Source organism: Pristiophorus japonicus, chromosome 1, assembly GCF_044704955.1.
Source record: "Pristiophorus japonicus isolate sPriJap1 chromosome 1, sPriJap1.hap1, whole genome shotgun sequence".
NCBI classification, from domain to species: domain Eukaryota; kingdom Metazoa; phylum Chordata; class Chondrichthyes; family Pristiophoridae; genus Pristiophorus; species Pristiophorus japonicus.
In genome coordinates, this window is record NC_091977.1 from 254,558,164 (window position 1) to 254,578,535 (window position 20,372).

Sequence of the window (20,372 nt, forward strand, 5' to 3'; positions counted from 1 at the left end):
GGTATCATTCTGGTAAACCTACGCTGCACTCCCTCCAATGCCAATACATCTTCCTAAGGTGTGGTGCCCAGGTGTGGTCTAACCAGGATTTTGTATAGCTGCAGCATAACTTTTACCCCCTTGTATTCTACTCCTCTAGATATAAAGCCCAGCATTCCATTAGCTTTTTTGATTATTTTCTGTACCTGCTCATGACATTTTAATGATCTATGTACCTGGACCCACAAGTCTCTTTGGCTATCCACTGTTTTTATCTTTTCATAATTTAGAAAGTACCCTGTTCTATCTTTTTTAGGTCCAAAATGGATGACCTCACATTTGCCACAGTTTTGCTCATTCACTTAATCTATCAATATTTCTTTGTAATTTAATGCTTTCATCTATACTGCCTACAATGTCCCCTATCTTTGTATTATTGGCAAATATGACTTTCTATGCCATCATCTAAGTCATTTCCTTGGGATTTCTGGCATGCTATCATTTTCTTCTACTGTAAATACTGTAACTACACCACTCCTTTAGCCACATGTTCACTTCTCTAATCAGCTTATCCCTACATCAATTTGCACATGGCTCAGGTAATAATCCAGAGATTATAACCCTTGAAGTCCTGTTCTTTAATTTAGCTCTTGGTTCCTGGTACTCCCCAAACAGGACCTGTTGCCTACTCTTCCCTATGTTGTTGATCCCAACATGGACCACAACAACTGGATCCTCCCCCTCCCTCTCCAATATCCTTTCAAGCTGGTTTGAGATGTCCCTCACCCTGGCACCAGGTAGGCAACATGCCATGTGAGACTCTCGATCTTGCTTACAAAGCATGCTATCTTCCCCCCTAATTATTGAATCCTCTACAACTACCACATTACGCCACCTCCTCCTCCTCCCTTTGGACAGCCTCCTGCTTGAAAATGCATGGTCAGCATTCTGGCTGTCCTTCCGACAGTCTGTATCCTTATCCTCACAGGTACCAAGTACATTGTACCCGCTGGATAGGATCAGTTTCTGTGGATCTCATTTCCTTTCTTACCTGGGTTCTCCTTACTCTGCACACTATCGGTCACACCAACCCCATTCTGATCCTGCACCTCTCTATGAGGTATGACCAAGGTCTGGAGCAAACTGTCCAGATACTCCTCCCCCTCCCTTATGTGTTGGAGTGTCTCCAACTTGCACTCCAGCTCAATGACTCTGAGCCGGAGAAGTTCGGGTCGGAGACATCTCCTGCAGACGTGTTTGCTTGGGACAGTCTCGCTGGCCACAAACTCCCGCATACTGCAGTCCAAACACACAACTTGCTTTGCCATATCTTAGTCCAGTCTTATTTTATTTATTTAATTAGTTCGTCTTTATTCAATGATTATTTATAGATATATTAATTAGATTAACTAGTTAAGTTTTTAATTTGATAAAGTACTTTATTTGATAAAGTTTCCCGCTCTTAGTTTAAACCACTGTCCTAGCTTAGAGAAAAAAACGCTGTAATACTCACCAACCAATCACCAATCCGCTGTCCTTTCACGTCACTCCTTGATTTTTGATGTTTTTAACATGCTGTGTCTCCACTCCCACTCTGTTTAAAGTGCTCTGTCGCTCTGGCTCCATTCCCACTCTGTTTAAAGTGCTCTGTCGCTCTGGCTCCACTCCCACTCTGTTTAAAGTGTTCTGTCACTTTGGCTCCACTCCCGCTCTGCGTAAAGCGCTCTATCACACTGGCTCTCCTCCCGCGCTCATTTTAAAACTTTCTGCCGCTCTGACCCCACTCCCACTCTTTTTAAGGGGGAGACTGGAGACAGTCAAAGAGATAGTTTTTGTAAGGAAGCTTTTGAAGGCATGAAGGGATGTAGTGAGGAAAAGAGTATTTCAGACAAAAGACAGGGGCATAGTGACTGAATGAGAGTGTTACACATCTAACAGCAATGTTGATTGCTTGCTCTGAAAAATTACACTTGCTTTTTTACTAATTTAATTTCTGTAAATGGAAAACAATTTGTTAGTTTTGTGTAAGTTGTGCTAAGAATGCTACAGTATACTGATCCTGAGTTCTCTGTGTTCCTTTCCATAGCCTAATAGTAGTGGTCAAGCAGTGGGAAAAGTGCCTGGTCATTTTACTTCAGTACTGGCTCCCTCACCCCATCATGGCATGTCCAGACCAGTGACACTGGCCATGTCTTCAGACACTAAACCCATCACTACATCAACCGAAGGTGAGGCAACATCATCTCCATCATCCAGTAAGTACCGTTAAAATAGATGAGGTGTTAACCCTGTGGTTTTATCACTCCCTCCTAAAATCCTGATGCAAGAATAGAATTCACACTCATGAGGTAAATAAAATATATCTGTAAAACCATTTTTCTTAGAGTTAAATACATTTTGTTGTACAGTTTTCTTTTGGCTTGTGTCTTTCCCTCATTTGCATTATTAAAACAGAACCTAAACTATGCAAACATTATAAAGAGGCAAGAATTTAAGCGAGCCAATGGGATCCTCATGATTAATTCCCATGAACTTAAGATGGATTTCAGTAAAGGGCAGCTTATTTGATCGTTAACTTATCAACTCTTTTCAAACAATGGACAGCATTGGACCAAGTTATAATTATACTTGAACTTTTGATTTTACAGTATTCATAAATTATTGCAGCAAATTTGGGTTGTGACAGCTGCAGCCTACAGTTTAAACAGTATTATAAGCTTTGATTGATCACAGCAAATTTCAAGAGAGCGCTCCCAGACTGTGTTAATGATGAAAATCAGACGTGCTGGAACGTGCAGGGATTGGCCATCTCTTTTCCCAACGACTGTGGTTAAACTGCCACAGTGTGTTCTGTATCTCTCTCCCTGGGTGAAGTTAACAAAGGCTCGCTAATGTGTTTCGTGGGAGACTGTCAGCAATGAAATAGGAGAACAATGTCTTCTTTTGAGAAAATCTCTAGACAGCTGCGACTTGTGTCCTAATTGATTTGCCGTGCCTTTGCAGCTTCTCAGCTGTTCAGACCCGTGTCTAGTCACATATAGAGTACAGGTAGTCATTCTGAGTCCAAGAATTAAAGGTGAGCTAGCACTGGGTGCTGCAATTGTATATTGTTTTGCTTTAGAGCACAGCACTTTTGCTGTGAGCTTTAATGGGGCAATTCAACTGAGGTATTGAAGGTGCTGAGATTTGTAACATGTATCTTTAAAGAAAATTTCTGATTCACAATCAGTAAAAAGATCAATTTATTGCAGGACATGAGCTTGTAGTTTGTGCAAGTTTCCTTAATTCCTGAAGGAAGATGGTGTAAAAGTAGTAATAAGTTCCTCCAATGGCTCAGCAAGTTTATCCACTGAATAGCTGAGCAGAACAGCTCAGATCCAGTTCAATCCCCTGTCTGTACTCAGTTAGCTGGGGTAGAGGCTTTACAATTGGCCTCAGCGTTCCTGGTTAGGGAGCTCAATATTTGGCTCCTGCTTCTCATCTCTACTCAGTGACCTCTGCTATAAGTGTAGGTATCAGGTAAAGACAAGATAGAACCTGGCTGTGATGGTCCCTGTAGTTGAATAGTTTGCCAACACTTCATTGCCAAAGCTCACTCATCAATATTGTTTACTTGGGCAAGGTACTGGGGGCTTACCAGCAGCCATGGACTATGCTCCAGCAAGGAGTCAAGACTATCAGAAAAGGAAGGGATGAGAAGGTGAAATTAGTGCAAAAAATTAGCAATAATAAACTTACTAAGAAATTTAGTCGAGGTCTTTTTTGTGTCTTTTTAAGTGTTACCTTTCCCATTTAAAAAAGTTATGGGGTAGATTTTACGAATTCGCACACAGGGCACAGCATTGGTAAAATCGATTCCTTTCTGTTTACAATGGTTCCAAAGCCACCGCAGTTCACTGGTTCTGCTTGTTAATGTGCTCCACTTATAAGAACATAAGGACATAGAATTAGGAGCAGGAGTAGGCCATTCGGCTCCTCGAGTCTGCTCCACCATTCAATAAGATCATGGCTGATCTTCTACGTCAACACTTTCCTGCACTGTCCCCATATCCCTCGATTCGCTTAATATTCAAAAATCTATCGATCTCTGTCTTGAATATTCTCAAAGACTGAGCCTCCACAGCCCTCTGGGGTAGAGAATTCCAAAGATTCACCACCTTCTGAGTGAAGAAGTTTCTCCTCATCTCAGTCCTAAATGGCGACCCCTTATTCTGAGACTAGACTCCTCAGCCTGGAGAAACATGCATCTACCCTGTCAAGCCCTGTAAGAATTTTGTATGTTTCAATTAGATCATCTCTCATTCTTCTAAACTCTAGAGAATATAGGCCTACTCCACTCAATCTCGCCTCATAGGACAAACCCCCATCCCAGGAATCAGTCTGGTGAACCTTCGTTGCACTCCCTCGATGGCAAGTATATCCTTCCTTAGGTAAGGAGACCAAAGCTGTACACAATACTCTAGGTGCGGTCTCACCAAGGCCCTATATTATTACAGTAAGACGTCTTTACTCTTATACTCAAATCCTCTTTTAATAAAGGCCAACATACCATTTGCTTTCGTAATTGCTTGCTGTACCTGCATGTTAACTTTCATTGATTTGTGTACAAGGACACCCAAGTCCCTCTGAACACCAACATTTCCCAATTTCTCACCATTTAAAAAATACTCTGCTTTTCTATTTTTCTTACAAAAGTGGATAACTTCACATTTCTCCACATTATATTCATTTGCCATGTTTTTGCCCACTCACTTAGCCTGTCTATATCCCCTTGAAGTCTCTTTGCATTCTCCTCACAACTTACATTCCTAACTAGCTTTGTCTCATCAGCAAACTTGGATATATTACATTTGGTCCCCTCATCCAAATCATTGATATAGATTGTGAAAAGCTGGGACCCAAGCACCGATCCTTGCGGCACCCCACTAGCCTTGCCAGCCTGAAAATGATTTAAAGTAATTGCGGGGGAGGTTTTGAGGAGATATGAGGGGAAATTTCTTCACCCAGAGGGTGGTGGGGGTGTGGAGCTCACTGCCTGAAAGGGTGGTAGAGGCAGAAACCTTCACATTTAAAAAAAATACTTCGATGTGCACTCAAAGTGCCATAACCTACAGGGCTATGGATCAAGAGCTGGACAGTGGGATTAGGCTGGATAAGACTTGGTCAGCCAGTGCGCACATGGTGGGCCGAAATGGCCTCTTTCCATGCTGTAAATTTCTATGATCTGCCCTAACATCTCCTATGTATCAGCTGGTGGTAGCAACCTAATTTAGACCCCTTCAAGCCCAAGCTCATTGGTGTTACAATCAAAGTGTGGACCAATATCAGGTGCAGTCCAATCGCAAGTCATGATTGCCACAGGCCTTTCCAGTACTTAAAAACAATCAGCGGGGGTTGACCACTCTGCCAAGGGAAACAGGTACTTCCTATCCACTCTATCCAGGCCCCTCATAATTTTATACACCTCAATCAGGTCTCCCCTTAGCCTCCTCTGTTCCAAAGAAAACTAACCCATCATCTCCAATCTTTCCTCATAGCCAAAATTTTCCAGTCCAGACAACATTCTTGTAAATCTCCTCTGCACCCTTTCCAGTGCAATCACATATTTCCTGTAATGTAGTGACCAGAACTGTACACAGTACTCCAGCTGCGGCCTAACCAGTGTTTTATACAGTTCATGCATAACCTCCTTGCTCTCGTATTCCATGACTCGACTAATAAAGGCCAAATATTCCATGTGCCTTCTTAACCACCTTATCTACCTGGCCTTTCTCTGGAAGGGACATGTATATGGATGTCTGGTGAGAACCAAGTTGAGCTGCTGTGATGCTCTACATAGTCAAATACTTTGCCCTCTTGCACCAGCTCGCGCTGCTCCCTTCGCCTGTGCTCCACTTCAATCCCTTCTTTGATGTTCCTCAGGTGTGTCCTTTCCGTATCTGATTCTGTACATTTCCTTTCAGTTCTCTCTGTGCTCCTGTGTTAAACTCTGTTCCTTTTCTCGGTGTATGCACCTGTTCAGTTTCCACTCTTTGGCCCCAAGTATCGTGCCGCGGCGAAAACGGCGCACCTCCGAGCTGGGCGCCTGTTTTTCGCGCCGAAAACTGCGCCTACAAAAAGTCCGATATTCTCGAGCTCCTTGGAGCTCGATGTCTGCTCGGCGTGGCGCGCTCTTCGCAGCAGGGGGCAGAGCCTAACACTCGCGCCGATTTTCTAAGTAGCAGGGGGCGGGTACAATTTAAATTAGCCTTCGTGGTGCCGGCAACCCTGCGCGTGCGCGTTGGAGCATGCGCGCATGCGCAGTCTCACACAAACATTGGCACTCGGCCATTTTTTAAAATACTGCAGAAAAAGTGAAGATTTGTTTCTTGGACCCTGCAATGGCTTATAATTAAATTTTATTGATATTTTTGTGTGTGAGGGAGTGCTTTTAGCAGCACTGCTGAATAAATCACCTGCTGAAATCAGTGAGTTCAGCTTTTCACTGCTAAACTTGCAGAACCGGTGCTGCATTGGTGCATGCAAATTAAGGACTGTGTGTTTGGAGAAATAAGAGTGCCAATTCAACTTTGCAATAATACATGGTGTTGACAATGCAGCACCCATTCTGCAAATTTAAATATAAAACTGTCGATGTGGCTGCCTCTCCCTGTCCAAATGGCCTCAGTCCCCCTCACAGCTCGAAGGCTGCTGCTGTATCTTTGGCTGCCGGCCAGCCACTGACGCCACTGATATCCTATGGACGAATGTCCTCACATCGGTCCGCTGATTCTTCGGCTACCGGCCAGCCACTGACGCCGCTGATATCCCATGGCCGAATGGCCTCACGTCCGTCCGCTGCTGATTCTTTGGCTGCCGGCCAGCCACTGACGCCGCTGCTATCTCATGGCCGAATGGCCTCACATCGGTCCGCTGATTCTTCGGCTACCGGCCAGCCACTGACGCCGCTGATATCCCATGGCCGAATGGCCTCACGTCCGTCCGCTGCTGATTCTTTGGCTGCCGGCCAGCCACTGACGCCACTGATATCTCATGGCCGAATGGCCTCACGTCCGTCCGTTGCTGATTCTTCGGCTGCCGGCCAGCCACTGACGCCGCTGCTATCTCATGGCCGAATGGCCTCACATCGGTCCGCTGATTCTTCGGCTACCGGCCAGCCACTGACGCCGCTGATATCCCATGGCCGAATGGCCTCACGTCCGTCCGGTGCTGCTTCTTCGCGGCCAGCCGCTAAGATAATGAAGGCCTGCCTCAAGCACTGCAGCTCAGCTCGAAGCTTGCTGCCGCTGCCGTCGAGACACTGACGCCACACCCCTGCCTGTCTCCAACATGAAAGGCCTGCCTGAAGCACTTTCACACAGGTAGGAACATGGTTTATTTAATCTTTTCTTTGCTTATAAATTTTTATTCAGGTTGGATTTATTTGTATAATATTTGTATAAGTATAACTAAGGATTGATTGTAGAATTTAATGACTTCCCTTCCCCCCCCTCCCCCCCCACCTCGTTCCCTACGCCTGATTTGTAACCTACGTCTGATTTTATAAAGTGTAGACAAGGTTTTTTCGAGCGTACAAAATTCTTCACTTACTCCATTCTAAGTTAGTTTGGAGTAAGTTTTCACTCACGAAACTTTGAAATCAGGCGTAAGTGGCCGGACATGCCCCCTTTTGAAAAAAAATTCTGCTCCAAAGTGAAACTGTTCTAACTGACTAGAACTGGAGCAAACTAAATGTGGAGAATTCCGATTTCTAAGATACTCCGTTCTACACCAGTTGCTCCTAAAAATCAGGAGCAAATCATGTGGAAACTTGGGGCCCTTATTTATAATTTTCTGCACGTTTCCCTTTCTGTTGCTCATACATAAGGTTTCAGTTCAAAAGTGAAGAGGGCGACTGGATTGGATGTCACCATAATCATGATTGGTGCATGGGTAAGCACAGCAGGAGTGGCGAGGTCACGGCGAATTAGCGACGAGAGATTGCAGAGCGACGTGATCGGGGCCCAGGAGAGGCGCGAGTTCGGGGCCCAGAAGAGGCGAGGGCTCAGGGGCAGCACAGGTCAGCCCACACTGCGATATGTGTGTGCACTGGGTCCGTGCAGCAGAGCTGTTCTCCATTTGTCTTGGTGAATCCTTGCCACTGGACCAAGACCTAGCTCTGTCAAGCCCGTGTGGTGGCTGGTGTGCAACGGTCACCACACTTTAAAAAAATCCACGCACAGGCATCTTCCACCCTTCAACATGTAGTTCGGGACCTGGAATATCAGGTGCTTCATTGAAACGCCTGTGAACTCATCCCTTTTTGGTGTGGAAGCAAGTCATCCTCGTTTCGAGGGACTGCCTAAGAAGAAAAAGAGCCTGAAAATTACCCGTTTATTCCTTCTCTTTGTTTTTTGTCTGTTAACCAATCCTCAATCTATGCCAGTATATTACCCCCAAATCCATGAACCCCAATTTTGTTCAATAACCTGCTGTGTGGCACCTTATCGAATGCCTTCTGAAAATCCAAATACACCACATCCACTGGTTCCCCCTTACCTAATCTACTAGTTACAACCTCAAAAGGCTCTAACAGATTTGTCAAACATGATTTCCCTTTCATAAATCCATGTTAACTCTGCCCAATCCTATTATTATTTATAAGTGCCCTGTTACCACATCCTTAATAATAGATTCTAGTATTTCCCCTAATACTGATGTCAGGCTAACTGGTCTTCTGTCTTCTATCACCTGTTTGTGGTGCCACATTAACACTGCTTGAAAGTTTTACCTAGATATGTAAATATGGAAAGGGCCAATTAAAGCTGGAAAGCCAAGTGAAGTTCAAAGAGCAGAAACTAAACAAAGAATACCTGCATGAAAGGGAGAAAGTGGTTCACACCGACGCTCTGCTCTCCCTCCCATCATATATTCCACTGAAACAGACTTTCAAAAGACATAGAAGGAAGCGTTTCTACTTGAAAAGCATTGTCTCTGCTCAAAGGTTGCATTTACTGCATTCTTCATCCTGATCATAAAACTAATGTACAAATTCCCTTTCCTCTCTGCCATTATCAAGGAAAACCCAAAGATGCTTTATAAATATATTAAGAGCAAGAGAATAATTAAAGAAAGTAATGGGCCTATTAGAGACCATGAGGGTAATCTGTGTGGAGGCGGCAGATGTGGTTATGGTTCTTAATGAATACTTTGCATCTGTTTTCACAAAGGAGTGGGGTGATGCAGACACTGTTATTGGGGAGGAAGAGTGAGAAATAGTAGATGAAATAAACATAGTGAGAGAGGAGGTATTAAGGGGTTTAGCAGCTTTGAAAGTGGATATGTCCCGAGGCCTGGATGAAATGTATCGCAGGCTGTTAAGTGAAGCAAAAGAGGAAATAGCAGAGGCTTTGACCATCATTTTCCAATCCTCTCTGGCTTCAGGTGTGGTGCCAGAGGACTGGAGGACTGCTAATGTGGTACCTTTGTTTAAGAAGGGAGAAAGGGATAGACCAAGTAATTACAGGCCAGACAGCATAACCTCGGTGGTGGAAAAATTGGTAAAAATTCTGGAGGACAGGATAAATCTTCATTTTGAAAGACACGGATTAATCAAGGACAGTTAGCATGGATTTGTCGAGGGAAGGTCGTGTCTGACTAACTTGATTGGATTTTTTGAGGAGGTAACCAGGAGGGTCGATGAGGGTTGTGCGTTTGATGTAGTGTGTATGGATTTCAGCAAGGCTTTTGATAAGATCCCACATGGCAGACTGGTTTCGAAAGGAAAAGTCCAGGGAATCCAAGGCAAAGTGGCAAGTTGGATCCAAAATTGGCTCAAAGGCAGGAAACAGAGGGTAATGATTGATGGGTGTTTCTGTGACTGGAAGGCTGTTTCCAGTGGTGTTCCGCAGGGCTCAGTATTAGGTCCCTTGCTTTTTGTGCTATACATCAATGATTTAGACTTGAATGTAGGGGGTATGATTAAGAAGTTTTCAGATATACTAAAACCGGCTGTGTGGTTGATAATGAAGATGAAAGCTATAGACGATAGGAAGATATCAATTAACTGGTCAGGTGGGCAGAACAGTGGCAAATGGAATTCAATCCCGAGAAGTATGTGGTCATGCATTTGGGGAGGGCTAACAAAGAAAGGACATACACATTAAATAGTAGGACACTGAGAAGTGTAGAGGAACAAAGGGACCTTGGAGTACATGTCCACAGATCCCTGAAGGTAACAGGCCAGGTAGATAAGATGGTGAAGAAGGATTACGGAATGCTTGCCTTTATTAGCCAAGGCATAGAATACAAGAGCAGGAGCTTATGCTTGAACTGTATAAAACACTAGTTAGACCACAGCTAGAGTACTACATGCAGTTCTGGAGTTCTGGTCACCGCATTACAGGAAGGATGTGATTGCACTGGAGAGGGTACAGAAGAGATTTACGAGGATATTGCCGGGAGTGGAGAATCTTAGCTATGAAGACAGATTTGATAGGCTGGGTTTGTTTTTCTTGGAACGGAGAAGCTGAGGGGGACTTCATTGAGGTGTATAAAATTATGAGGGCCCTAGATATAGTGGATAGAAAGGGCCTATTTCCCTTAGCAGAGGGGTCAACAACCAGGGGGCATAGATTTAAAGTAATTGGTAGAAGGTTTAGAGGGGATTTGAGGGGAAATTTCTTCATGCAGAGAGTTGTAGGGGTCTGGAATTCACTGCCTGAAAGGGTGGTAGAGGCAGAAACCCTCACCACATTTTAAAAGTACCTTTATATGAACTTGAAGAGCCATAACCTACAGGGCTATGGACCAAGAGTTGGAAAGTGGAATTAGGCTCTTGGTCGGCCAGTGCGGACACGATGGGTCGAAATGGCTCCTTCCGTGCTGTAAATTTCTATGATTCTATTAAACATTACTGCAGTCAGTTCTGTTCAGAAAGTTTGTTTTTCTGAAGGAAGGGATGCTCCTTGCTCCACTTTGATGGTGTTTCTCCAGCAGTTAGCAGAAACCATGACAGGCAATGTCTTTAACTTCTGGAGCTTAGATTGTACCATTCCCTGTATTCGAAGATCCAAACGCACTAAGTGCACTGAAATTTGGAAATGTGGTCTGACAATGACTAAACCATGATAATATCCACAGGCCATAGGGCAATCTTTAGGATTAAGCCATGTCACATTGGAAAGCAACAAGATTCATTTTGTTAAACTAAGGAGTGCAAAGTTCATCTGACATGCCACTGCATGCGATTTTTTTGCAGGTGTTAACTCGTTAAAGAAAATGAATTAACGTCTCAAAGAAATGGCTCATGGAAAGTATATAATAAAGGAAAGAAATCTTCCGCTAGTATTGCCAGGAGCAATACCTAAGTTGTTATACCCAGAAAGAAAGAAAGACTTGGATTCATATAGCGCCTTTCACGACCAGCCAAATGTCTCAAAGCGCTTTACAGCCAATGGAATACTTGTTGAGTGTAGTCACTGTTGTAATGTAGGAAACGAGGCAGCCAATTTGTGCACAAGCAAGCTTCCACAAACAGCACTGTGATAATGACGAGATAATCTGTTTTTGTTATGTTGATTGAGGGGTAAATATTGGCCAGGACACTGGGGATAACTCCCCTGTACTTCTTTGAAATAATGCCTTGGGATCTTTTACGTCCACTTCAGAGAGCAGACGGGGCCTCGGTTTAACGTCTCATCCAAAAGACGGCACCTCTGACAGTGCAGCGCTCCCTCAGCACTGCACTGGGAATGTCAGCCTAGATTTTTTGTGCTCAAGTCCCTGGAATAGGACTTGAACCCACAACCTCCTGACTCCTTGTAATGGGCTTGGGTAGCACTGGCTGTTCTGCTTTCCTGAATAACTAAAATATATATTCTTACCCCTATATCTGAGAAGTTTGCCATATACAAACTTTTGCTTTAATAATGCAATGGAAAGCTTATATATTACAATGATATTTAAAGGTCCATTACCTTGTATCTAATGTCTGTCTATCTTTGTTTTTAACCAGCCTACACAGGTTCAGGTACACCCCCTGCCAACCGGCAGTTTGTGGGGCTCAGCTCGAGAGACCCAGCCTTCCTACACCAGCAGCAGGTGAGCACCATTCCTCTCACTTTTTGGCTAAATGCGGTAACATTCCCAATCCATTGTATTAGTGCAGTGCTGAATCTCTAAACCTTTACACCAGAGAATAGCAAGCGAGAAATCAGGAGGAAAAGTTAGCGTATCTTCTTCTTTTCAACAGTGAGTAACCATACCCCCCAAGCATTATGAAACTTTGCTTCCAACGTGAATCCTAATATGGCTTCCACTGGCGCACTGTATTTCCAGAACAAGTGAAGGTTCACATCAGCATGATTGATCACGCTGTTGTACTGTTCTACATGCTGCTGTGTTGTTATGGGGAGGGAGCCTTACTGCTTTAGTGGTGGCGACACATGCACGTTAACTATTGTGATCAGGAGAAGAACTTAAGAATGCAAACATTTTTTTAAAATTAGAAATGCAAACAACAGCTGAAATTCCTGTAGGATTTTAAAAACGATAAGACAAAACCATTTTCCACAGTTAACCAACCTTTTCTCATTAGGCGGGCTCGGCAGCAAATTCGCTTCAAATTCAAATTTAATAGTAGTCTTCAAAAGGGAATTGGATAAATACCTGAAGGAGAAAAAAATTAGAGGGATACGGGGAAAGAGCAGGGGTAGTAGGACTCACTGGATTGGTCTTGGAAAGAGCCAGCGCAGACTCGATGGGCCGAATGGCCTACATCTGCGCTGTATTATTCTATGATTCTATGCTCAGCTCCCAGGCTGAGCTTTTGAGAGGAGTTGGGTTCTGTGTGGAAAATGGAATATTTCCATGAAACACTACAACACTGAATATTCTCCACTAACTCATCAGTTTTCTTCCACTGAAGTGACGGATGGCCTTGGTTGTCTGCAGAGGAGTGATTTAAAAGTAAGCTTGACTATTCATACCTGTGAATTATCAGCGCCACTGCCAACAGCTGCACAGAATTTTACAGTTAATTTTATGGGCCATGTTAGGATCCCAGCGCCCATTCCCTTCCATACAACAAACATAAGTGTCTTTGGTGACAGGGAGTGAGTTAGAGGGGAAGGATGCTGTACTGAATTGCCACGTGCCCTGACTGAGAGTGCCTTCCGTCTTCACTTAGACTGCCACTGGAGCTTAATTCTGTGTATCACATCAGAGTTTTACATAAAATATCTGACCTCAGGCACCTCTGACCAGCAGTTACGAAACATAAAACAAAATAATAAGGAGGGGACGGCTACTGAGAGACGTCCTGCAGGCATCCTTGTTGATGACGAAACAGAATTTTTGTCAATCCGATAGATTACACTTTGCTTTAAACATTGCTCCTGCATTTAATCTCTCATAAATGTATTCATACCTATGAGGTTGATAATTATGGTTTACGTACAACTGAGAAAAAAAGAGCAGTAATTCATGACTTTGCAGAGACATCTTCCTGTCCCTTCTCTTGAATGCTGAAACTGTACTCGGTTATCAGTTAAAGATGCCGTGGTGTATGTGTTGTGAGGCTTTAGTATTGACAGATAAGAACTATATAAAGTTTACAGTATTTAGCATAACATTCTACCATTAAAAAAAATTATAAAAGGACTAAAATGTAAACACACTTTGAAATGCAATTGAATAGTAATAGCAGACTTAATGGGCACTGCTGTGGTAAATTGAGAAAGCACTGTACAGTTGAGGGCTTCAACATTAAGTTGGCAGTTAAGTGCACGCCTATGTCCATTATTGTTTAACCAAGGCCTCTTTGGCAGAATAATCCCCTGAGTACTCATTTCTGAACACCTGTGCCCAAACACAAAAGCCACAAAGTATTAATTAATGGTTTTGTCTCTCCTTCCTTCTCAATCATATTTATTGTAGTCATTCACACATTTTTTTTTCTTTTTTATCTTTAAACAGTCAGATTTTCAAAACAAAATCATTAGCATATCTGAAACTTTTTTGTGTTGCAATCAAACAAATAAGTGGCATATCGACAGCTACGAAAGGAAACGGCTGACATTAAAAGTGCTGGAGAAATGAGAAGGCCAATCGACTTTTAAACACAGCTGCACCTGGTAATATCTCAAGGGTAGCTTTAGTTGGGTGAATAAGTCAATTTTGTCACACTGTCCCTCTATTAGTCACTTAGACATGGTCCTACAAGGAACCCAAATTATCCCTGAAGCAGTGATATATGCTTGTTGAGTGCAGAGTGCTCTAAGAGATGGCAGTGCTGCTGGAAGCCTCAACTCAGGTTTTCTCCCCCCCTACCTCTCTCAACATCCCCCTCATTGGAAACCTCACCTTTTCTCCTGATGGATGCTACATATTCAGGAACCATCCGTGTTTCTTTTGCCTATGTTTTGTTCTCACTGGAATTCTGGAAAGCACGTTGGTGAAGAATACATGGTTATGAGCAATGCTCTTTGGTTCACAGATATCATCATGTGCAAAAGTGATGGAAGCCATTTTGATCATGTTCTGACAAGAAGGGCACTATGCTTAGCTCCTGGGATTCAATGCATGGTCAATTTTTGTGTCTGTAAAGCCTTCCCAACAAATTAATGGCCTTCTGAATCCTCATTCAGAACATGTCAATTTTTCCTAGAATATCATAAACACCAAATACAAAGCCACCTTGTTATTGGAAGCTCTGTTATAATGAGAGTTTTGTTTCAAACAAAATCCTATCTCAGCAGAATACAGAAGCAAGACCTCAAACCTCAATAAATGAGGTCTCTGATGAGAGCTGTGACTTTGTCATTCCCAATGCACTTTAAATATCTGCACTAAAGCACCAAAACAACTTATAATCAATAAAAGCAAAAACATTAAGAAATCTTTCCATACCTCCTCTCCCTACCATCCTTGAACGCAACCACCCTCCAGAAGCATACATTATTATTTTGAAATTGACCATCTTAATTTCCAAATTCAAATTTTAAAGAACATTTAGTAGATTGAAGTGGTCTTCGTATACTTCATACAGACACAGTTACCATTGCCTTCATGAGCTATGACTGATTTAAAGACTATAGCGAACATTTCTACTGTATCTAGTTATAGTGATCTATATCTAGTTATAAAGTATAATCAACATTGATTCACTTTCACTTTAACTCGTGAGCAAGCTTCCCTTCCATACTATTGAGCCCTCTCAAACAAAACAACTGTCAGTTCAGAGGCTTATGTACACAATTTTTCCATATTTAAAGTTAACTGGAAACCATCACGGAGCATGCTTCGATAGTCTTTTATCAATTCGTTTGAACTAGATCGACTAGAAATACAGTGTACGTATGTTACTAATGCAAAGCAGCGTGTATTTTTGCAGTGTACCTGGACTAGTATTAACTGATCCAGTACTAAAAACAACATCGCACTGTATCAGGGAGAAGTGCATTCTAGCTTTAACTGATCAGTCTGTTTTATGTGGTAGATTAAAAATATCTTTCTCTCCCTGTAATTTCTATAGCTATTTAAAAAAATAATAAGATTTACTTAGAATGAAAAATGAAATCTTCACTTTTATCAGTGAACAATTTTAAAGGTTATTTTTGTACATATAACACAGTGATGTCGTTTATGAGCTTAAAATCAAAGTGAACAGAAATGGATTGAATGCTGACACTTGAACTGTATGTGGTGCTCAAAGGGTTAACCTTTCCAGAATATTAAGTGGATGTGATTTAGTAGAAAGCTTTTATTGCTTATCTGCTTCAAAGTGTTCGATACTTATTGCTTTGTACTTATGCAGTGCAAAAAAATGAATTGAATAAAAATAGAAAGTCAGGATCAAAATAAATCTAACTATTCATTTTATATTAGCCAAGAAGAATGAAAATAGCTGATGGGGAGAATGAGCTCAAGTGGGAGAAAGGCCCTTTTAACACTAGATATTTTAATAGGTGGTGACCCTTAAAATAAATAACGTCAGTCGTTTGACCTTTTCTCTTTGTTGTTGCTGCTTGCGTTGTGATTTATAATTCTGTGGTATGATATCATAAGACCATACGCTCTCTTATGGCGTTGCTGAGTAGCTTGTGTTCCAAAGAGAACCTGGAATTTTTCTACAGATGAATTGTGGACAGTTAAAGCTAAACAAGGCCATTAGTGGGATGAGCTGGATCTCTTTACTACAGCTATTTAATTTCAATAAAAGTGCATTAAAATGGTTTATAACGAGCGGAATTCAAGATTTCATGCATCATTTAGCTTTAGTAATGGAAGCTGTGTTGCTCTGAAATGCTTAACTGCCCTGAGGATAGATATATTTGCTAATTTTGTGTGCCGTAATCTTTAAATTTAAAAGTACCAAGCACCACTGAGCTACCAAAATTAGAGGGTAATGCATACTATATATATTATGGCTGAAAATGTCAATTGACAAATAATATTTTGAGAGTGTACATGCTAGCCCCTGACATGTTCCTCTCATCAACCGCATCAATTAAAATACCACTATCTATCTAAACAAAGGTATGTGTATTTCTATAGGGTCAATCTATTAACTTTGGGTAACCATATGGGTTCATTTAGTGTTTGAGTATGCAAATATATTAGTCTCTGAAAAGCTGCTGTTTTGAATCTGATAGTTTCTTACCAAAATAATGTGAACTTGCAGAAGAATGCATGGATAAAGAGAGGACATGGCTTATAGTTTTCTAACTGCTTGGAGTTCTTTCATCTGTCTGTATAAAAGGAGTCTGAATCTTGATGTGAATCTATAGTCATGGTCTCGGTCTAGCATCAGTGACTTAGTGGTTAATCAAGCAGCGTGAGGTGGTTGGTGGCAGCTTGTTGCAGTGTCTATGTATAACTAATTAGAGCATACAAAATGGTCTGCTGCACTCATCGAAACAGCAACAAGCAAAATCAGTACACTGCTTGCTCTGTCTGTATATGTAGTTAATTGGGCAGTCAGGTTAATGAGCAATTGTGCATTTGTAATGATTAGAAATGAATAACAGCCGCATAGTAAAAATCACAAGGAATCAAACAAGCACATTATACTGCAGCACAAGCCAGCAGATTTGAACAGTAAAGTTAGGCATACTGACTTCAAATTGAGAATCACGTTTTTCTAAAAAAATGATTCAAAACATTAACAAGGCACATAGCAGTATTCAAAACTATCGGAAACACAGTGTCAGTGTTCATTATCCCTCTTACGGTAGAAGCACAGGGGTGATCCTTTTCAGTAAGAAAACCCCTTCCTACTTTTTACTTCTAAAGATGTACAAAAGCCACAATAATTACTTTTTTCCATAAGGCCAGAACGACACCACACTGTAAAGCAGGATTTACCATAGTCTTATTTCTACTTGCTGCTTAAAGGCCTGGAAATCACGGTCGGAGGCTTAATGCCCGCGCATGCCTCCGAACTGAAAGAAAACGATGTACTTACCTTGTGCCTCCGAAGCTTCGGACTGCTCCAGCCCTGGGCCTTTATGCATAGGCCTGCATAAAGGCCCACACATCCCAGGTTTCACAGGCGCTTCAGAAGCGTCCCTGGGATCATGTGGGCCAAGCCAACCAATCACAATGGGGGAGTCTGATTATCTCAATTTGCGTACGGAATCTCCATAAGCATAATAGAAATCACCCAATAAATGAAATTTCACAGCACTGAAATAAAAATAAATGATCATAGGTTCAAAATTAATGTAATTAAACATGTAAAATTAAAATTACATTTTTTGAAAATTAAACATTTTTAAACGGGACAACATTTGCCTAAACTAATTTTAAATGTAAGTGAAGTCAATTACATTTTAACATTTATTTTAACCTTTTCGCTGGTAAAAATAAGGGCCTTACGCCTGCTTTTACTAGATGTAGCAGTTTTGTGGGCATTCGTTGGGCAAATAGCCCAACTCTGCGCCAGTGAAAGTGAATTTACAGCGGATACAATGCATCAGTCCAAGCGAAACTCAACAGATCACAAGTTGCGGGTTTTGGCGCCGGCGTATCGCATGCAGAAACCCAGGATTTGCGGGGCCATTCACAGCACTTACACCATGCGTGCGCCATCATAGGCCCCATAAAATCCAGGCCAATTTGTCTCACCTTCGCCTAGCCCTTTGAAGGCTGCAGTAGTAGTTAGTACATGAATACAAATCAGAGAATAATATGATTCAAGCAGAGAAATCTGCTGATGAAAAAAGTTGACTTCTGCAATACCCCGTTTACAACAATTTTAAGAATGTAATACCTCCAATTTTCCGGTTTAATCCACATTGCAAATGACAAGAGAAAGACTCCAAACTCTTTGACAAGCTAAGGCAATTCTAGTAGATCTTCCATCAATGTTGGTCTTCAGAATCCACTTTGGATGAAACCAGAATCCTCCTGATCTACGCACTCCAGTAGGCACTTTAAATAGGGTATTATTTGGTTCAGCATTAGAAATCTCCACATTTATTTTGCCAGTATTGTCATTTGGTAGTGAAATCTCCATGCAAGGTATTCAGAAGATTAAATCTGATTGCCTAACAGCCCCTCCTCTTGGTAAGAAGGCCATTTTAAAATGATTCCCCATCAAATTGGGATTGATACGCAGCTGAAGATAGTAGATAATGAATGGGTTAAGCCTGTAGTTAATAGATTGAACATGAAATGAAGTCCAAGATTCTTGGTACTGGAATTAGTTGAGTTTTTAAATGAGCAATGATAGCCTGATAAATTCCAGGATATTTCTACCAAGTTTGTAAATGGTTTACCCGATTGATGACATCATCAGATGGCAGAGTATAATTGGTTGCATAAAATGGAAAACATACTAAAATTGACTCCCCTCCCCTCTCGAAAGTGCCTCTCAAAATGTCACGCTATTGCAGAGAGCATCTGTAGCAGCACAACTGTACCACAGCAGATATGTGGCAGAGTGTTCGGGACAGGCTGTTTCAGAGCTCAGACTGCCCAGTGTTATACTTCTGTGATTACTGTTCCTTGTAATATAATTTATCAATCATGTTCTTCCATTTGTCTTTAATCCAGTTTATTGCCAAATTAACATGAAAGGATATCCTTCTGGTTTTAATTCTTCAAAACTACTAAAAGGAACTCACTTATGCAGAATAACCGGCCATCGAATTCTCGACTTGGTGCTATTCTTTCACGTTGCTGGATTGCCTTTGGCTTACTTGATTTTTTTTATTCACGGTGTAGTAGTTGTTGGAAGCGGAGTACTTACAAAGGATGCAGCTGTAATGATAGTACGATGAATGGAAAACCACACCAATGTACCACAGCCCTCCCCCCCCCTCCCCCCACAACACAGGGAACTGTTCAGCAGTGGGCGGAAGTGTGCTGCAGACAATCAGGATCCCACAGGCTCCATGTTCTCATTGTATCTTGGGCTATGATTGACGGCTTGACATAAAATCAATTCACTGGACTGCCGAGGTGAAGGCTGAATGTATAGATATAGTCGGAGGGAAGTTGGGTCACGTTCCACATATGCTTCATCTAAAGGAAATGGGGAAAGGAAACTGCAGTCAAAATACTGAGAGTCCATGGAAAATCAGGCTTGTTTAAGTTTATTGACTTCCTGCCCCTGCCAACACTCTAAACAAAATCTGTCCGTTCTCTGTCCACCTTTCTTGAAAGCAAATTACCTTAAATTCGTTTTGTGGGTTTTCATAAATTTTGGTGCTTATTTATAGAATTTGAAATGTGTTTTCTACAATGATTGCAAGAGATACCATTTGAAAGTGTGCTATGTAATTCAGAATTGTAGCAGTGTAGGTGGATCATCAGCTTCACTATGGCCCCAGTATCTTCCACACCCAAATTTTAACTGCTATGTAAAAATATATTCATTATAAGTGCTATTGTATTTCCTGCGCTTAATGATAATTTTAAAACGTTTAATGGTGTTGTACAATTGCTTTGTAGCACTTTTTAAAAAAGGTATGATATTACTCCATGTTAGAACTAACACATGTGCTAAATATGCATTGATGTGTCATAATTTAGTACATTAGGATCAAAGGAGCATTAGAGTATTTTTGTCCCGAAATTCCTCCTAGGACAGACTGATTTAAAGCACGTTAACACACAAGCACTATGTCAACAGCTTTTTTATTTGGCTTGTTAAATACCAATTAAAGGCGAACATGCAAACTTGCACATATTTGTCGTCCAGCCCACCTTAACGATGGTCGCTATGAAGGTGGCATTGAAGGAGTGGAGCAAGTGGGCAGAAGACCAGCAAAGAGCAGAGCAGGAGACATTTGAAAGAGCAAATCAACTCTGTCAATTCACATAGAAATGAGGGTGCACTGGCAAATCTTACTCTGCTGGACATGTTTAAAGAGGGAAATAAGCAGAAGTAGTTGAGGAGGTCCAGT

At 41.8% G+C, this 20,372-nt stretch overlaps 1 protein-coding gene across 4 annotated transcripts in view; it reads left to right on the forward strand.

The window, feature by feature from the left end:
* LOC139269995 (nuclear factor 1 B-type-like) overlaps positions 1-20,372 on the forward strand; it is a 368,148-nt gene that overhangs the window by 295,678 nt on the left and 52,098 nt on the right. For 3 of the 4 annotated variants that reach the window (XM_070888406.1, XM_070888408.1, XM_070888409.1), the window contains 2 exons: positions 2,066-2,234; positions 11,975-12,060. In XM_070888406.1, coding sequence (XP_070744507.1) covers positions 2,066-2,234; positions 11,975-12,060 — 255 coding nt within the window. The remainder of the gene's footprint in view (positions 1-2,065; positions 2,235-11,974; positions 12,061-20,372) is intronic. The other variant, XM_070888407.1, reaches the window with a different exon arrangement.